The sequence below is a fragment of the Cheilinus undulatus genome, linkage group 16 (assembly GCF_018320785.1).
Source record: "Cheilinus undulatus linkage group 16, ASM1832078v1, whole genome shotgun sequence".
Taxonomy (NCBI): domain Eukaryota; kingdom Metazoa; phylum Chordata; class Actinopteri; order Labriformes; family Labridae; genus Cheilinus; species Cheilinus undulatus.
Genome location: NC_054880.1, coordinates 5,178,827 through 5,190,897, shown reverse-complemented (window position 1 = coordinate 5,190,897; position 12,071 = coordinate 5,178,827). Strand labels below are relative to the sequence as shown.

General features: G+C 39.1%; 2 protein-coding genes across 5 annotated transcripts in view; both read right to left on the bottom strand.

Moving 5' to 3' along the window:
- LOC121523827 overlaps positions 1–4,502 on the bottom strand; it is a 28,099-nt gene extending 23,597 nt beyond the window's left edge. For 2 of the 3 annotated variants that reach the window (XR_005993063.1, XR_005993064.1), the window contains exons 1-3: positions 4,376–4,502; positions 3,121–3,399; positions 326–574 (exon numbers count right to left, since the gene is read on the bottom strand). The gene's annotated coding sequence lies outside the window, so the exon portion shown is untranslated. The remainder of the gene's footprint in view (positions 1–325; positions 575–3,120; positions 3,400–4,375) is intronic. The other variant, XR_005993065.1, reaches the window with a different exon arrangement.
- A 1,546-nt stretch (positions 4,503–6,048) lies between these two features.
- Positions 6,049–11,141, bottom strand: LOC121523878. 2 transcript variants are annotated; one of them, XM_041808936.1, is made up of 7 exons: positions 11,051–11,141; positions 10,667–10,945; positions 9,537–9,779; positions 8,427–8,543; positions 8,231–8,248; positions 8,047–8,142; positions 6,049–6,387 (listed from the first exon to the last, which is right to left on the bottom strand). In XM_041808936.1, the coding sequence occupies exons 1-7, from the start codon at positions 11,112–11,114 to the stop codon at positions 6,287–6,289; spliced, it is 918 nt and encodes a 305-aa protein (XP_041664870.1). In that variant the 5' UTR covers positions 11,115–11,141; the 3' UTR covers positions 6,049–6,286. The 2 variants fall into 2 exon arrangements, with proteins under 2 accessions (XP_041664870.1, XP_041664872.1); XM_041808938.1 differs by lacking the exon at positions 8,231–8,248.
- Between the last annotated feature and the right edge of the window lie 930 nt (positions 11,142–12,071).

Here is a 12,071-nt window from a genome sequence, read left to right as displayed (position 1 = left end):
ACAGAAATATTGGATCAACCTCAGAATCTTAGTCAAAATACTGACACAATTTTCTGTTGTTTAGCCCTGTATCAGTCTGATTTTAGTATGAGCATTAAAGGAATAGTTGGACATTTAAACACCTTTCCTAGCTCAGAGTAAGGCCGTGTTAACGTGACGATTTGAGCTCCAAACAAGAACTGTCTGTTACATTTTGGCTGTTCTTTAACATTTCAGGTTCCTGAAAATGCAACCAAAGATATTCCTGTGTGATACCTTTATGTCTCTAATGTTTAAAGGATGCTTCACTCTTATTGTGAAAAATTAAAGACTGATCATCTCTCACCTCTGTCAGACTGATCCTCTCTGATCACGTTCAGGTACACGGCTGGTTTTCCATCACAGTAGTAAAGTCCTGAGTCAGAACGATGCAGCTCTGTTATAATCAACGATTTATCCAATGGGAAAGTCCAAATCCGTCCTTGTGTTCGTATTTCTCCAGCATCTGTGCTCCATATAGGCTCATCTGAACCTCCAACATCAGGAGGGCATTTCAGAGTGACACTGGTCCTCGTTGTGTTGAGTATGTTTATTCCTGTAGTCAGAACAAGATTTGAATTATAACACAAAAATTGAAGAGTGAGGTCACACAGAGAGACAGCCAGAAATGCAGTAAAAATCAAGCGTATTTATGTTGATTTGTATATTCCAGTTATGAGCCTTATCCCAGTTTTGATCATGTTTGGGATACGGTGTTAACATGAACACAGAAAAACTTGGTTATTTATATCATTATTACATGCAGTGTCCATAAAAAGTATTCATTTCTTTGAATAAGTTACGCTTTTATTAATCTAATAAATCAATCATGGCCAATATAATTTTGTTTAATGACACAAAGTGAAAACAGATTTCTACAAAGTAATGTGGTTTGAATAAAGACCTTAGATCTACAGTGCCATGAAAAAGTAACTGCCTCCTTTATTTAATCACGAGTTAACTGTGATTAACCACAGTTTTTGGAGAGCTGAGTTCAATATCACTGGCTACACCCAGGCCAGTGCCAGATTTGTTGAGTGATGAAATCCCTTAAGTAGAAGCTGTCAGACAAAGTGAAGTAGGCACAAGATCTCAGAAAGAAACGCATCATGTCATGATCCAAAGAAATTCAAGAACAGATGAGAAACTAGAAAAGCACTCTGAGAGCACAGACCTCTGCCATTAGGCCTATCTCCCAACAGGAAAGAATTCCTTAAAAAATTCCTGGATCCAGACTGCGATCTGGATCACTCCCAAAATCTAATCAGTTATTTCTTATGCCATTTCTGACATTTCCTGAAAATTTCATCAAAATCCATCCATAACTTTATGAGTTATGTTGCTAATAAACTAACTAACAAACAAACTAACAAACCCTGCCAATCACATAACCTCCTTGGCGGAGGTAACAAAGTGACTGAAATCTATCAGTCTGGAAAAGGTTACAAAGACATTTCCAAGGCTTTGGGGCTCCAGTGAACCACAGTCAGAGCCATTATCCACAAATGGAGAAAAATGGGAACAGTGGTGAACCTTCCCAGGAGTGGTCGGCCAACCAAAATGACTCCAAGAGTGCAACGAGGACTCATCCAGGAGGTCACAGAAGAACCCAGAACCACATCCAAAGACCTGCAGGCCTCACTGGCCTCAGTTAAGGTCAGAGTTCATGACTGAACCATAAGAAAGACACCGGGCAACAATGCATCATGGGAGAGTTCCAAGGCCAAAACCACTGCTGACAAAAAAGAACACAAAGGCTCGTCTCATATTTGTCAAGAAACATCCTGATGATCCCCAAGACTTTTGGAGAAATATTCTGTGGACTGACCAGAAAAAAAGTAGAACTTTCTGGAAGGTGTGCGGCCCGTTACATCAGGAATAAAAATGACACAACATTTGATAAAAAGAACATCATACCAACAGTCAAACATGGTGATGGCAGTGTGATGGTCTGGGGCTGCTTTTCTGCTTCAGGACCTGGACCACTTGCTGTGATTGATGGAACCATGAATTCTGCTGTCTACCAGAAAATCCTGAAGGCCAACGTACCGCCATCAGTTCATGGCCTCAAGCTCAAGCTCTCTTGGGTTATGCAGCAGGACAACGACCTGAAATACACCTTTAAGTCCACCTCTGATTGGCTCAAAATAAACAAAATTAAGGTTTTGGAGTGGCCCAGTCAAAGTCCGGACGGAAATCCAGTTGAGATGCTGTGGTGTGACCTTAAATAGGCAGTTAATGTTGGAAAATCCTCCAATATGGCTGAGTTAAAACAATTCTGTGAAGAAGAGTGGGCCAAAATTCCTCCACAGTGATGAGAAAGACTCATCACCAGTTATCACAAACGCTTGATTTCAGTTATTGCTGCCAAGGCTGGAACAACCAGTTATTAGGTTCAGGGGGAAATTACTTTTTCACACAGGGTCAGATAGGTTTGGGACCCCCCCCCCCCCCCCAAAAGATTATAAATCATTCAAACACTGCATTTTCTATTTACTTGGGTTGTCTTTGTGAGTTATTAAAATTGGTTTTGATGATCCGAAACATTTAAGTGTGATAAATATGCAAAAAAATCAGGAATCAGAAAGTGGACAAATACTTTTTTATGGCACTGTTAGAGTGACTGCATAAATATTCCTCCTTCTAGTCAGTATTTAATAGAGTCTCCTTTGGATGCAGTCACAGCTCTGAGTCTGTGTGGATATGTCTCAGTCAGGCTCAAACATCTGACCCATTTTACTCCAGGAGTAAGACCCTCGTCTTACTGCCTCTATTTTTGATTCACTGATGTGTGATTAAGCTGAGGCTACACCTGAGCAGGTCATCTGCAGATGTCTGAACATGAGGCAAGGTGCATGAAACAGTACTCTGTTTTCTTTTGTCAAAATAGTTTATGTTATAAACCCGACAACTTAAATCATTCTCTGCTAAAAAAAAACAAAAAAAAAACACTGTATTTAAAGGGGAAGACTTTGTAATTACAGTCTTCTATCACTCTGCTGATGGTTTGCTCTCATCAAAAAAGAGAAAAGGAAGAATTTAGAGATAGGAGACCATCTGAAAGCATGAAGAGAACAGAGAAGTGAAACTGTCTGGTGTTACCTGATGGAATCACGGTCAGATCCATGACTGCTTCATTGTTACAGAAGTATCTTCCAGAGTCTGAGAGCTTAACCTTCTGAATCCGTAGAGATTTATCAGCTAATGTATGATAATATTTATACGGGTCAGAAATGTGTTTTGTCTCCACATCATTATAAATTGTAATAATGTCTGCTCTGGTTCCATTGCTCTCTCTGCTCCATGTCACTGTCCCCTCCACAGAGCCAGGACAGGGCAGAGTGACTGGGTTCTTCTCATTAATAATTTCATGGATGATTCCTACAAAATAAAAGCAGCGTCAGAAAAGTGAGGATCTGCTGTCTGATCAGTTCAAGAAACTAAAACATGGTTAACATCAGTGCTAGAACCACATTAAAGTTCCTGTTTTTTAAAAAGTGTTCTGCTTGAAGAATTCCCCACATTATCACCACAGTTAGAGAGTTTAAAGATAGAGGGTGTTTGTCAGTAAGATTTCAGACACTGTCATTTAAATTTGCCCAAATTAAAGTGGACAAAATACCAGAATGCTTGGCTCCCTGTTAGATCTCCCATGGAAAACACCACAAGACCCAATAATGAGTTCAGGCCCCTCAGAAAGCCCCAGAATGTCTCGCTGTCATAGTTTTATACTGAGAGTAAAACCACGCGAGTGCACCTTCCACAGCTTGTTAGAAAATAAAGAGAATTAAAGCAAAAATGTCCTCTACAGTAACTTTTCTCTGTGCAGTGGGGCACAGGACACCCACAGGTGTTTCAACCCTTGGCTTGATAATCTTCACTCTGTGGCCCTCAGGATAGACTTACTGGGGAAGTGTGAAGCAAATACTAGCAAGGTAGAGCTAAATAGAAGCATTCCATCCAGACAAAAGAGGATCTCTGTGTGATAAAACAGCATGAAATCCATTTAAAATGAAGGCTACAGCATAAATAGTTTATTCTGTGAGATCAGGAGGCTGGTCTCTACCAGCTGTGATTGTTTTATTTAAATATGACTAATATTAACATTAACATTAACTCTGGGTTAACTAGCACTTCTTTACTCACTGTTCTAACGTACCTGTGTCAGTTTTTGTCTACTTCACTGTAATGTGTTTAATATAAAGTATTTTTGTTGTGCATGAACTTTCTGAAGTTTCCCACAGTAACAGCTGTTGCATGAGTGATATTTATGTTTTTTATCACAGAAAAAGTCTGAATTGAAACAACTCCCTCCACTGATTCTATAAAAACCTGGAAGTGAAGTTTTCATCCATACCTGCAGAGATGTTAAATCCTAATACGAGGGTGAAGACGCAGCAGCAGAGAATCAGCTTCATCTTCACAGACAGAGATGGCAGACCGTATGAGACAAAGAAGAACAGGAACTGGACTGTCTGAGCGTTAGCGTCTGTTCCTCTAACCAAACTCTCACTCACTAAACTCTCACTCATCACTGTGAGTCTGTTTTAACCTGTGGTCGATCAGAGCTGACATTTCCTCTTCAATCAGCAAAAACGTCAGGAACCACACAAACGAAACAACATCAGCTTCATGACTCTACAGATCTGAGGATTAAAATGATTTAAAATCAGCCAGAATCAGATTTTACTGTTGAATGTTTTTATTATATTTAGACATGCACTGTTAGTCATTCTGTGTAAAGCTGCAGTGAAACAATGCAGAAACTTAAATGGTATCATGTGTGTTTGTTGAATTTCCAGTCTGAATTACAACCCTGATTCCAAAAAAGCTGGGTCGCTGTTTAAAGTGTAAACAAAAACAGAAGTCAATGATTGTGAAATCTCACAATCACATATTTTATTCACAATAGAACATGAACAACTTATCAGATGTCTAAACTAAGACATTCAACCATTTCCTGAACAATGTTAGCACATTTGGAATTTCATGGCATCTCAAAAATAGGGACGGGGCAAAACATGAAAGTGGTACTGATGAAAAACAGCTGGAGAAACATTTTTTAACTAATGAGGTTGATTGGAAACAGGTCAGTAACATGACTGGGTATAAAAAGAGCATTTTAGAGACATCTTTAGAAGCACGGATGAGCAGATGTTCACCAATCTGAGAAAAACTGAGTCTAGAAACTGTGGAACTGTTTCAGAAAAATGTTCTTCAATGTAAAATTGCAAAGACTTTGAACATCCCACCATCTTCAGTCCATGATAACATCTGTTCTAAATCCCCGCCTTGTCCAGTAGGTGGCAGCACAGCAGTCAGCTCTTGAAGGATTAATGTGGACTTTGTTCAGGCAGTACCAAGGCAGCTAAGAGAGCCTTCTGGGGTCTTTAACATGTGCTCTGTACAAGTTCTTTCTTTTCTGATCTGGACTTTAAAGGACTAAACAGCATGAGTACATGAGCATAGTTGGTGAAGAAGCTTACTATATCACCTTATAATGGTGTTTACTGTTTTATAATCTAATAGAATTAGCACTTTATAAACAGTTATGTTAAGAGTTCAAGCTAATGCTAAGCTAATATGCTAACATTTTATTGCTAGTTGATCTAATGTTGCCGTGCTAAGTCTTGGATGCTGAAGGTTATCTCCCACTGCTAGTGAGATTTTAGCATGCTAATGCTAAATCACCAATGCTAATATTTTCCTGCCAGAATGTTTAGTGGGTGTCTTCAGTAACATCCAAAGAGTCAGAGAATCTGGAGGAAGCATTAAAAACAGGCAGGATTCTGTCCTGAAATCACTGCGAGGGCTCAGGAACACTTCCAGAAATCATTGTTGGCCGTGCTATCCACAGTTAAAGCTGGATCATGGAGAGAAGAAGCCATATGTGAACAGGATCCAGAAACAACGGCGCCTTCTCTGGACCAAAGATCATTTAACATGGACTGAGGCTGCATGGAAAACTGTTCTGTGGTCAGATAAATCAGTTTAAAACTACTCAGCTCTAAAGCCTGCATCTCTGATGGTATGGGGCTGCATTAGTGCCTATGGTGTGGGCAGCTATAACATCTGGATAGGAACTATCAGTGCTGAAAAGTAGAGAGAGGATTTAGAGCAACATATGATCCCATCCAGACAACAAGCTAAGCTTTTTTATCTGCTACCAGGCTGAGATGGTTTCAGCTACAGTCCCTCATAAATCTGGAAGGAGAAGTTCAGCACAAACTGTTGCATCACAGCAAGCAGTGAAATAATAGCTGCAGGATTATATCATGGGTTTTGCAGAAGTATGATGTTCTGCTCTGATTTCTGAGAGGATCAGGGCTTTGTGTCTTCCTGCTGCGCATCGTCTCTCAATCTGACGAGCTGCAAGAGAGAACATAAAGGTCATGAAGGACGTTTTTATTCATCTTCTGTTGTAACTTTTTATTTAATTCCAAAATTAAAACCTCAAATAAATGGAGAAGATTTTACATCTGATTTCTAACTTTGGCCTTCTGATTTCAGACACAACTGATGGGTTGGCAGGCTGGGATCAAACCGTGTAAACAGTGCCACCTTGTGGCCACCAAAGAACACTAAAAATTCAGTTTTTAGACAAACTGATCAACACAAACTCACAATCTGACCCAGACAGTTTATATCTTCTTTGACTTCACTTTACATCCTGAATTCAGCTGGACTGACTGGAGTTCACATCGTCTTGGACCCTGATGCGTCCTCATTTATGAAGACAATCTGGGCAGGATTCTGGATTATCTTTCCTGTCTTTAATTTTAAAGGCAGACTGTATCATCTTCATCCATTGAACTCTGTGCAGTTTGTTTATTTACAAAGTCTGAACTGAGTTTGGAAAGAAGACTTTTAGGTTTTTAGCTCCTTTCTCTGAGAAATTCTTGAATCCAAACCTTCTGTTTTAACTGATGATTATCATTAGTGTTTTGGTTTAACGTGCTCTAAATGGATTTGAATGTGCTGGTTTTTTAAACCGAGTCGCCTCCATTCTTGGTCTAGGTCTCCCTTGAAAGAGAGGTCTCTGATCTCAGCAGGACTAAACTGGTTGAGTAAAGGTTAAACAAAATAAAACAATGATGCAGATGTTTTAATGCATGACTGATCCCAACCCGAGGCCATGCTTCTCTGCTTGAAAATGGTGGATTGCTCCCTCTGGATGGGGAGTGAGTATTTGCCCCAAGTGAAGGAGTTCAAGTGTCTTGCAGTCTTGTTCACAAGTGAGGGTGAAAGTGAGCTGACAGGCAGATTGGCACAGCATCAGCAGTTTTGAAGTGCAGAGGGAGCTGAGCTGAGAGGCGAAGCTCTCAATTTATTGCTCAATCTTCCTCCCAACCCTCACCTATGATCATGAACTCTGGGTAATGACTGAAAGAATAAGATCGTGGATACAAGCGGCTGACATAAATCTTCTCCAGAGGGTGTCTGGGCTCAGCCTTAGAGATATGGTAAGGAGTTCAGACATCTAGAGACATCTGGCATCTAGTCATGATGTCTCCTGGTATCCTGGGCGCGTCCGGCTGGGAGGAGACCTTGGGGAAGACCTAGAATGCTCTGGAGGGATAACATAACCTGTCTGGTCTGGGAATGCCTCAGGATCCCTGAGAAGGAGTTGGAAAGTGTTGCTGGGACAGGGACGTCTGGGTGGACTGATTCATTTAGTCGCTTTTGATTCAATAATGGCACTAATTACTTAAAAAATATAAATAAAAACACACTTTATATTGCAGGTTTCTCAAGGGCCCCTCCCTGCTGTGGGCCCGGGTAACCAGCACCCTTTCCCCCCCGTGCTACACCTATGACTGCAAATGAAATGCTGTTTGTTCCGTTAAAGACTTTTCCATGAGACCCAGTGATCTGCTACAGGAAGCTGCTGTTCTGTTGCTGTATCTTTCACGTGATGGACCACAATTATTCTACTGTCTACTCAGTTGGGGTGACTTAAATAGTCATTAGGATAATTTATTACACTGAGCAGCTACAGTATATTTCTTCAGAAGAAACTGTTGTGACCTTTTCTCCATGTGGATGCAGTGATGCTGATCATGATGATTAAATAGAGAATCCCAAATCCAAGACGAATGGACATTGGACACAGAGAGGAATCATCTGGAAGACAAAGAAATATTCACCATCAGACAGTCAGAGTTAAAGTTTAGCTTGTAGTATCATAGAGGAGGATTCTGTAGGTCTTTACCTGGAGGAGGAGCTGTGACTGTGGGAGTTGTTCACATGGATTGAAATATAAATTGACCACACTGACCTTTAAAGTTCTTACAGCTTTAGGCAATGTGCATATTTGTACTTGAAAAGCCAACTTAAAGCATCATAATTTCAATGCAAAGAGGAAAAAATATATAAAAATGACCACAACATGAAACAAAATCACTTACGATTCTTGTCATTCTCTTTTCTGGACTTCTTCTTTGGCTTTTGTTTCTTTGTTGTTGTCGGTGTAGCTGATGTTGCTGCTGGTGCTGAGGTCTTAGTGGTTTCAGCCTCATTTCCCTCTGGGTAAACAGAGATGACATTATAATAGAGGAAACAGGAAATACACCCTCAATTTGTTATTTTATTCACGTGTCAACACTGAGAATTATTTCACAGCACAAGGGAACATATTTAAAACATTTGTACTGTAGATATTTTGTATATTAAAGTTTTTTGAAATATCAGGGTTGTCAAAGCTTTTTCCACTGAGGGCCACATACAGCAGTATACAAGGATGGTGAGGCCAATTTAATGATCCTCTCCTTGAGGGTATTTAAAACCAATAAAACCAATCTAATGTAGTTTAAGATATGCAGAGTTACTGAGTATGTCCAAATGGCTCACTAACAGCTGACAAGGAAAATCATTGTCAGGATTTTGGGGGCCCTGTTTAGCCCCGCTACCACTGGCTCGGCCCCTAAAAACTTACTGGTCCTAGTTGCTACTGTAATCATCAGGGAGTTATAAATCAAGATATTGTTGTTGTTTTGGTTGAAAATGTTTCCACTATTTACAACATTGTCTCAGCTTAGTAACAAAGAAACCATAAATAAAAGTTTGTCAAAATGTTTGTTTACAGAATTAGCGTGGTAGCACCAGCATGTGCTGAAACAGTCAAGCACAATGTTCATGTTCAAATGTGGACATGTTTTATTTCATATCATGAATTTGCTGGGGGCCGATCAAAAACGGGCTGCATTTGGCCCCCGGGCCATAGTTTGGACACCCATGTACATAAAGTTGCCTTGCCTTTATTCTTTCAAAGCAGAGATCTTATAAATGTTTCTGAGGGATTACATTGTAATCTTTTGTGTTTTATTTTATTTAATTTTTACAGGTAAAAGTGTTAAATTAAATTGTAGGTATTTAGTCTTTAGGTTAAGCTGTAGTTGTAGACCTATAACCCGTGTACAAAGGCGTTAGTCCTTGATGCGGTCTCTCCTCCTATATTTTCTAACTCTCCTCTATTATCACATTAAAGAAAGAAAGATGAATATGTTGTTGTATCTCACCTCTGTCAGACTGATCCTCTCTGATCACGTTCAGGTACACGGCTGGTTTTCCATCACAGTAGTAAAGTCCTGAGTCAGAACGCTGCAGCTCTGTTATAATCAATGCCTTGTTCAAAGTCTGAATCCTTCTTTGTGTTGGTATTTCTCCAGCATCTGTGCTCCATTTAGGATCATCTGAACCTCCAACATCAGGAGGGCATGTCAGAGTGACACTGGTCCTCTCTGTGTTGAGTATGTTTATTCCTGTAGTCAGAACAAGATTTGAATTATAACAAACATTGAAGAGTGAGGACACACAGAGAAAAATCCAGAAATGCAGTAAAAATCGAGCATTTTTACGTTGATTTGTATATTCTAGTTATGAGCCTTATCCCATTTTTGATCATGTTTGGGATACGGTGTTAACATGTACACAGGAAAACTTGGTCATTTATATCATCATTAAATGCAGTGTCCTTAAAAAGTAGTCATACCATTGGATGTGTTATTCTTTTATTGATTTTATAAATCAATCATGGTCAATATAATTTGGCTCTTTGAGAAAAAGTGAAAACACATTTCTACAAAGTCATGTGGATTGACTAAAAACCTTACATGTAAAATGAGTGACTGCATAAATATTCCTCCTTCTAGTCAATATTTAGTAGAGTCTCCTTAGGCTGCAGTCACAGCTCTGAGTCTGTGTGATAGGTCTCAGTCAGGCTCAGACGTCTGGACCATTTTACTCCAGGAGTAAAACCCTCCTGTTACTGCCTCTATTTTTGATTCACTGATGTGTGATTTGGCTGAGGCTACACCTGAGCAGGTCATCTGCAGCCGTCTGAACATGAGGCAAGGTGCATGCAATAGTATGCTTTTTTCTTTTGTCAAAATAGTTTATGTTATAAACCTGATCAAAACACTGAAGTCCACTGAACCACTAAATGAACTGTTCTTCTGCTCCTAACCCTCGGACGTATACAACTTAAATCATTCTCTGCTAGAGAAAAACAATGAATTTAAAGGGAGAAACTTTTTAAATGCATTCTTCTATCACTGTGCTGATTGGTTAGAGAAAAATGAAGAATTTAGAGATAGGAGACCGTTTGAAAGCATGAAGAGAACAGAGAAGTGAAACTGTCTGGTGTTACCTGATGGAATCACGGTCAGATCCACGACTGCTTCATTGTTACAGAAGTATCTTCCAGAGTCTGAGAGCTTAACCTTCTGAATCCGTAGAGATTTATCTGTTAATGTACTATAACATTTATACGGGTCAGAAATGTGTTTTGTCTCCACATCATTATAAATTGTAATAATGTCTGTTTTGACTCCATTCCTCACTCTGCTCCACATCACTGTCCCCTCCACAGAGCCAGGACAGCGCAGAATGACTGGGTTCTTCTCATTAATAATTTCATGGATAATTGCTGCAAAGACAAAGCATTTTAATCTGACTGTATCAGAGATCAGTTATTTACTTTTGAGTTTTTTTGAATATCCATGAAAATATATCAGACTTTTAAAGTCCTTACCTGCAGCAAAGTTACAGCCCAGAACAAAGACAGACAGGCAGAAGATAATGTTCATCATCTTCATCTTTACTCAGACTCAAATGATTAAAACTTGACCAGGGTTAAAATCTAGTTCAAGAACAGGAACTGGTGTTGATGGTTTCTTAGAAATAAAAAAAAAGCACATCCTTATCACACCGCAGAGTTTCTTCTTCTGTTCACATGAGTCTAAGTTTAGCACCTTCTAAAATGTGTCATTTCTACTGCTGTGGGTAATTTTCCATGAAAGATGACGCACAATACCATAAACATCTTAATATTATAGAAGCGTTCATTTATTTCCACTACATTTTACTCTGAAAAGAAGAATCTTTGATAAATATAAACTGTATTCATAGTAAAATATTCAAAGACTAGTTCAATGTTTAAATTGACAATCCTGACTTACAGTGAATTAGAATTAAAAATGTTAAAAAATGAGAGAAAACGATTGAAGAAAGATTCACAACAGAGAAATGTTGACCTTCTGGAAATGTATGGACTTTGTCAGAGTGTTTTAGTATGAGTCCATCCATCCATCCATCCATTTATCCATCCATCCATCATCCATCCATCATTCAGTGATTAAGATCTATGTCTGTCTTGGCCATAAATGCATTTAAACTTTTTTTCTTGGATATGTTTAGAACATCAGTAATGATGTTCACAGTATGTGAAGATTACTGCATAATGACCATGTTTGATAAAAAACAGAACATTTTCATCTTAGGATTCGCAGCTAAGATAATAAAAATAATGAGGATTGATGTGTAATTGTAACAGTTGTGCAGCTCTTACAGTCACTTTAACATTTCCTAAAATGACAATATAATGCCACACTAGACTGGTCTTTGCATATTATGGTGTTTAGAACTACAATAAAGACCTGATATACTTCTGTTTTTATCAAAATAAACAAGTGCTGGTGGTGAAAGTGAAAGTTTTGGCTTGGTTCACCACATAAAGCGAGAGAAAATAGTTGGGAGTGTTTCATCCTGTCCTC

Excerpts from the sequence above, each read along its gene's own strand:
- LOC121523878 (XM_041808936.1), bottom strand. The coding sequence starts at position 11,114 with ATGAAGATGATGAACATTATCTTCTGCCTGTCTGTCTTTGTTCTGGGC. Across the intron at positions 9,780-10,666 it reads TCTGACCGTGATTCCATCAG|GAATAAACATACTCAACACA; the intron begins GTAACACCAGAC and ends TTCTGACTACAG. Across the intron at positions 8,544-9,536 it reads AGAGGATCAGTCTGACAGAG|AGGGAAATGAGGCTGAAACC; the intron begins GTGAGATACAAC and ends CTGTTTACCCAG.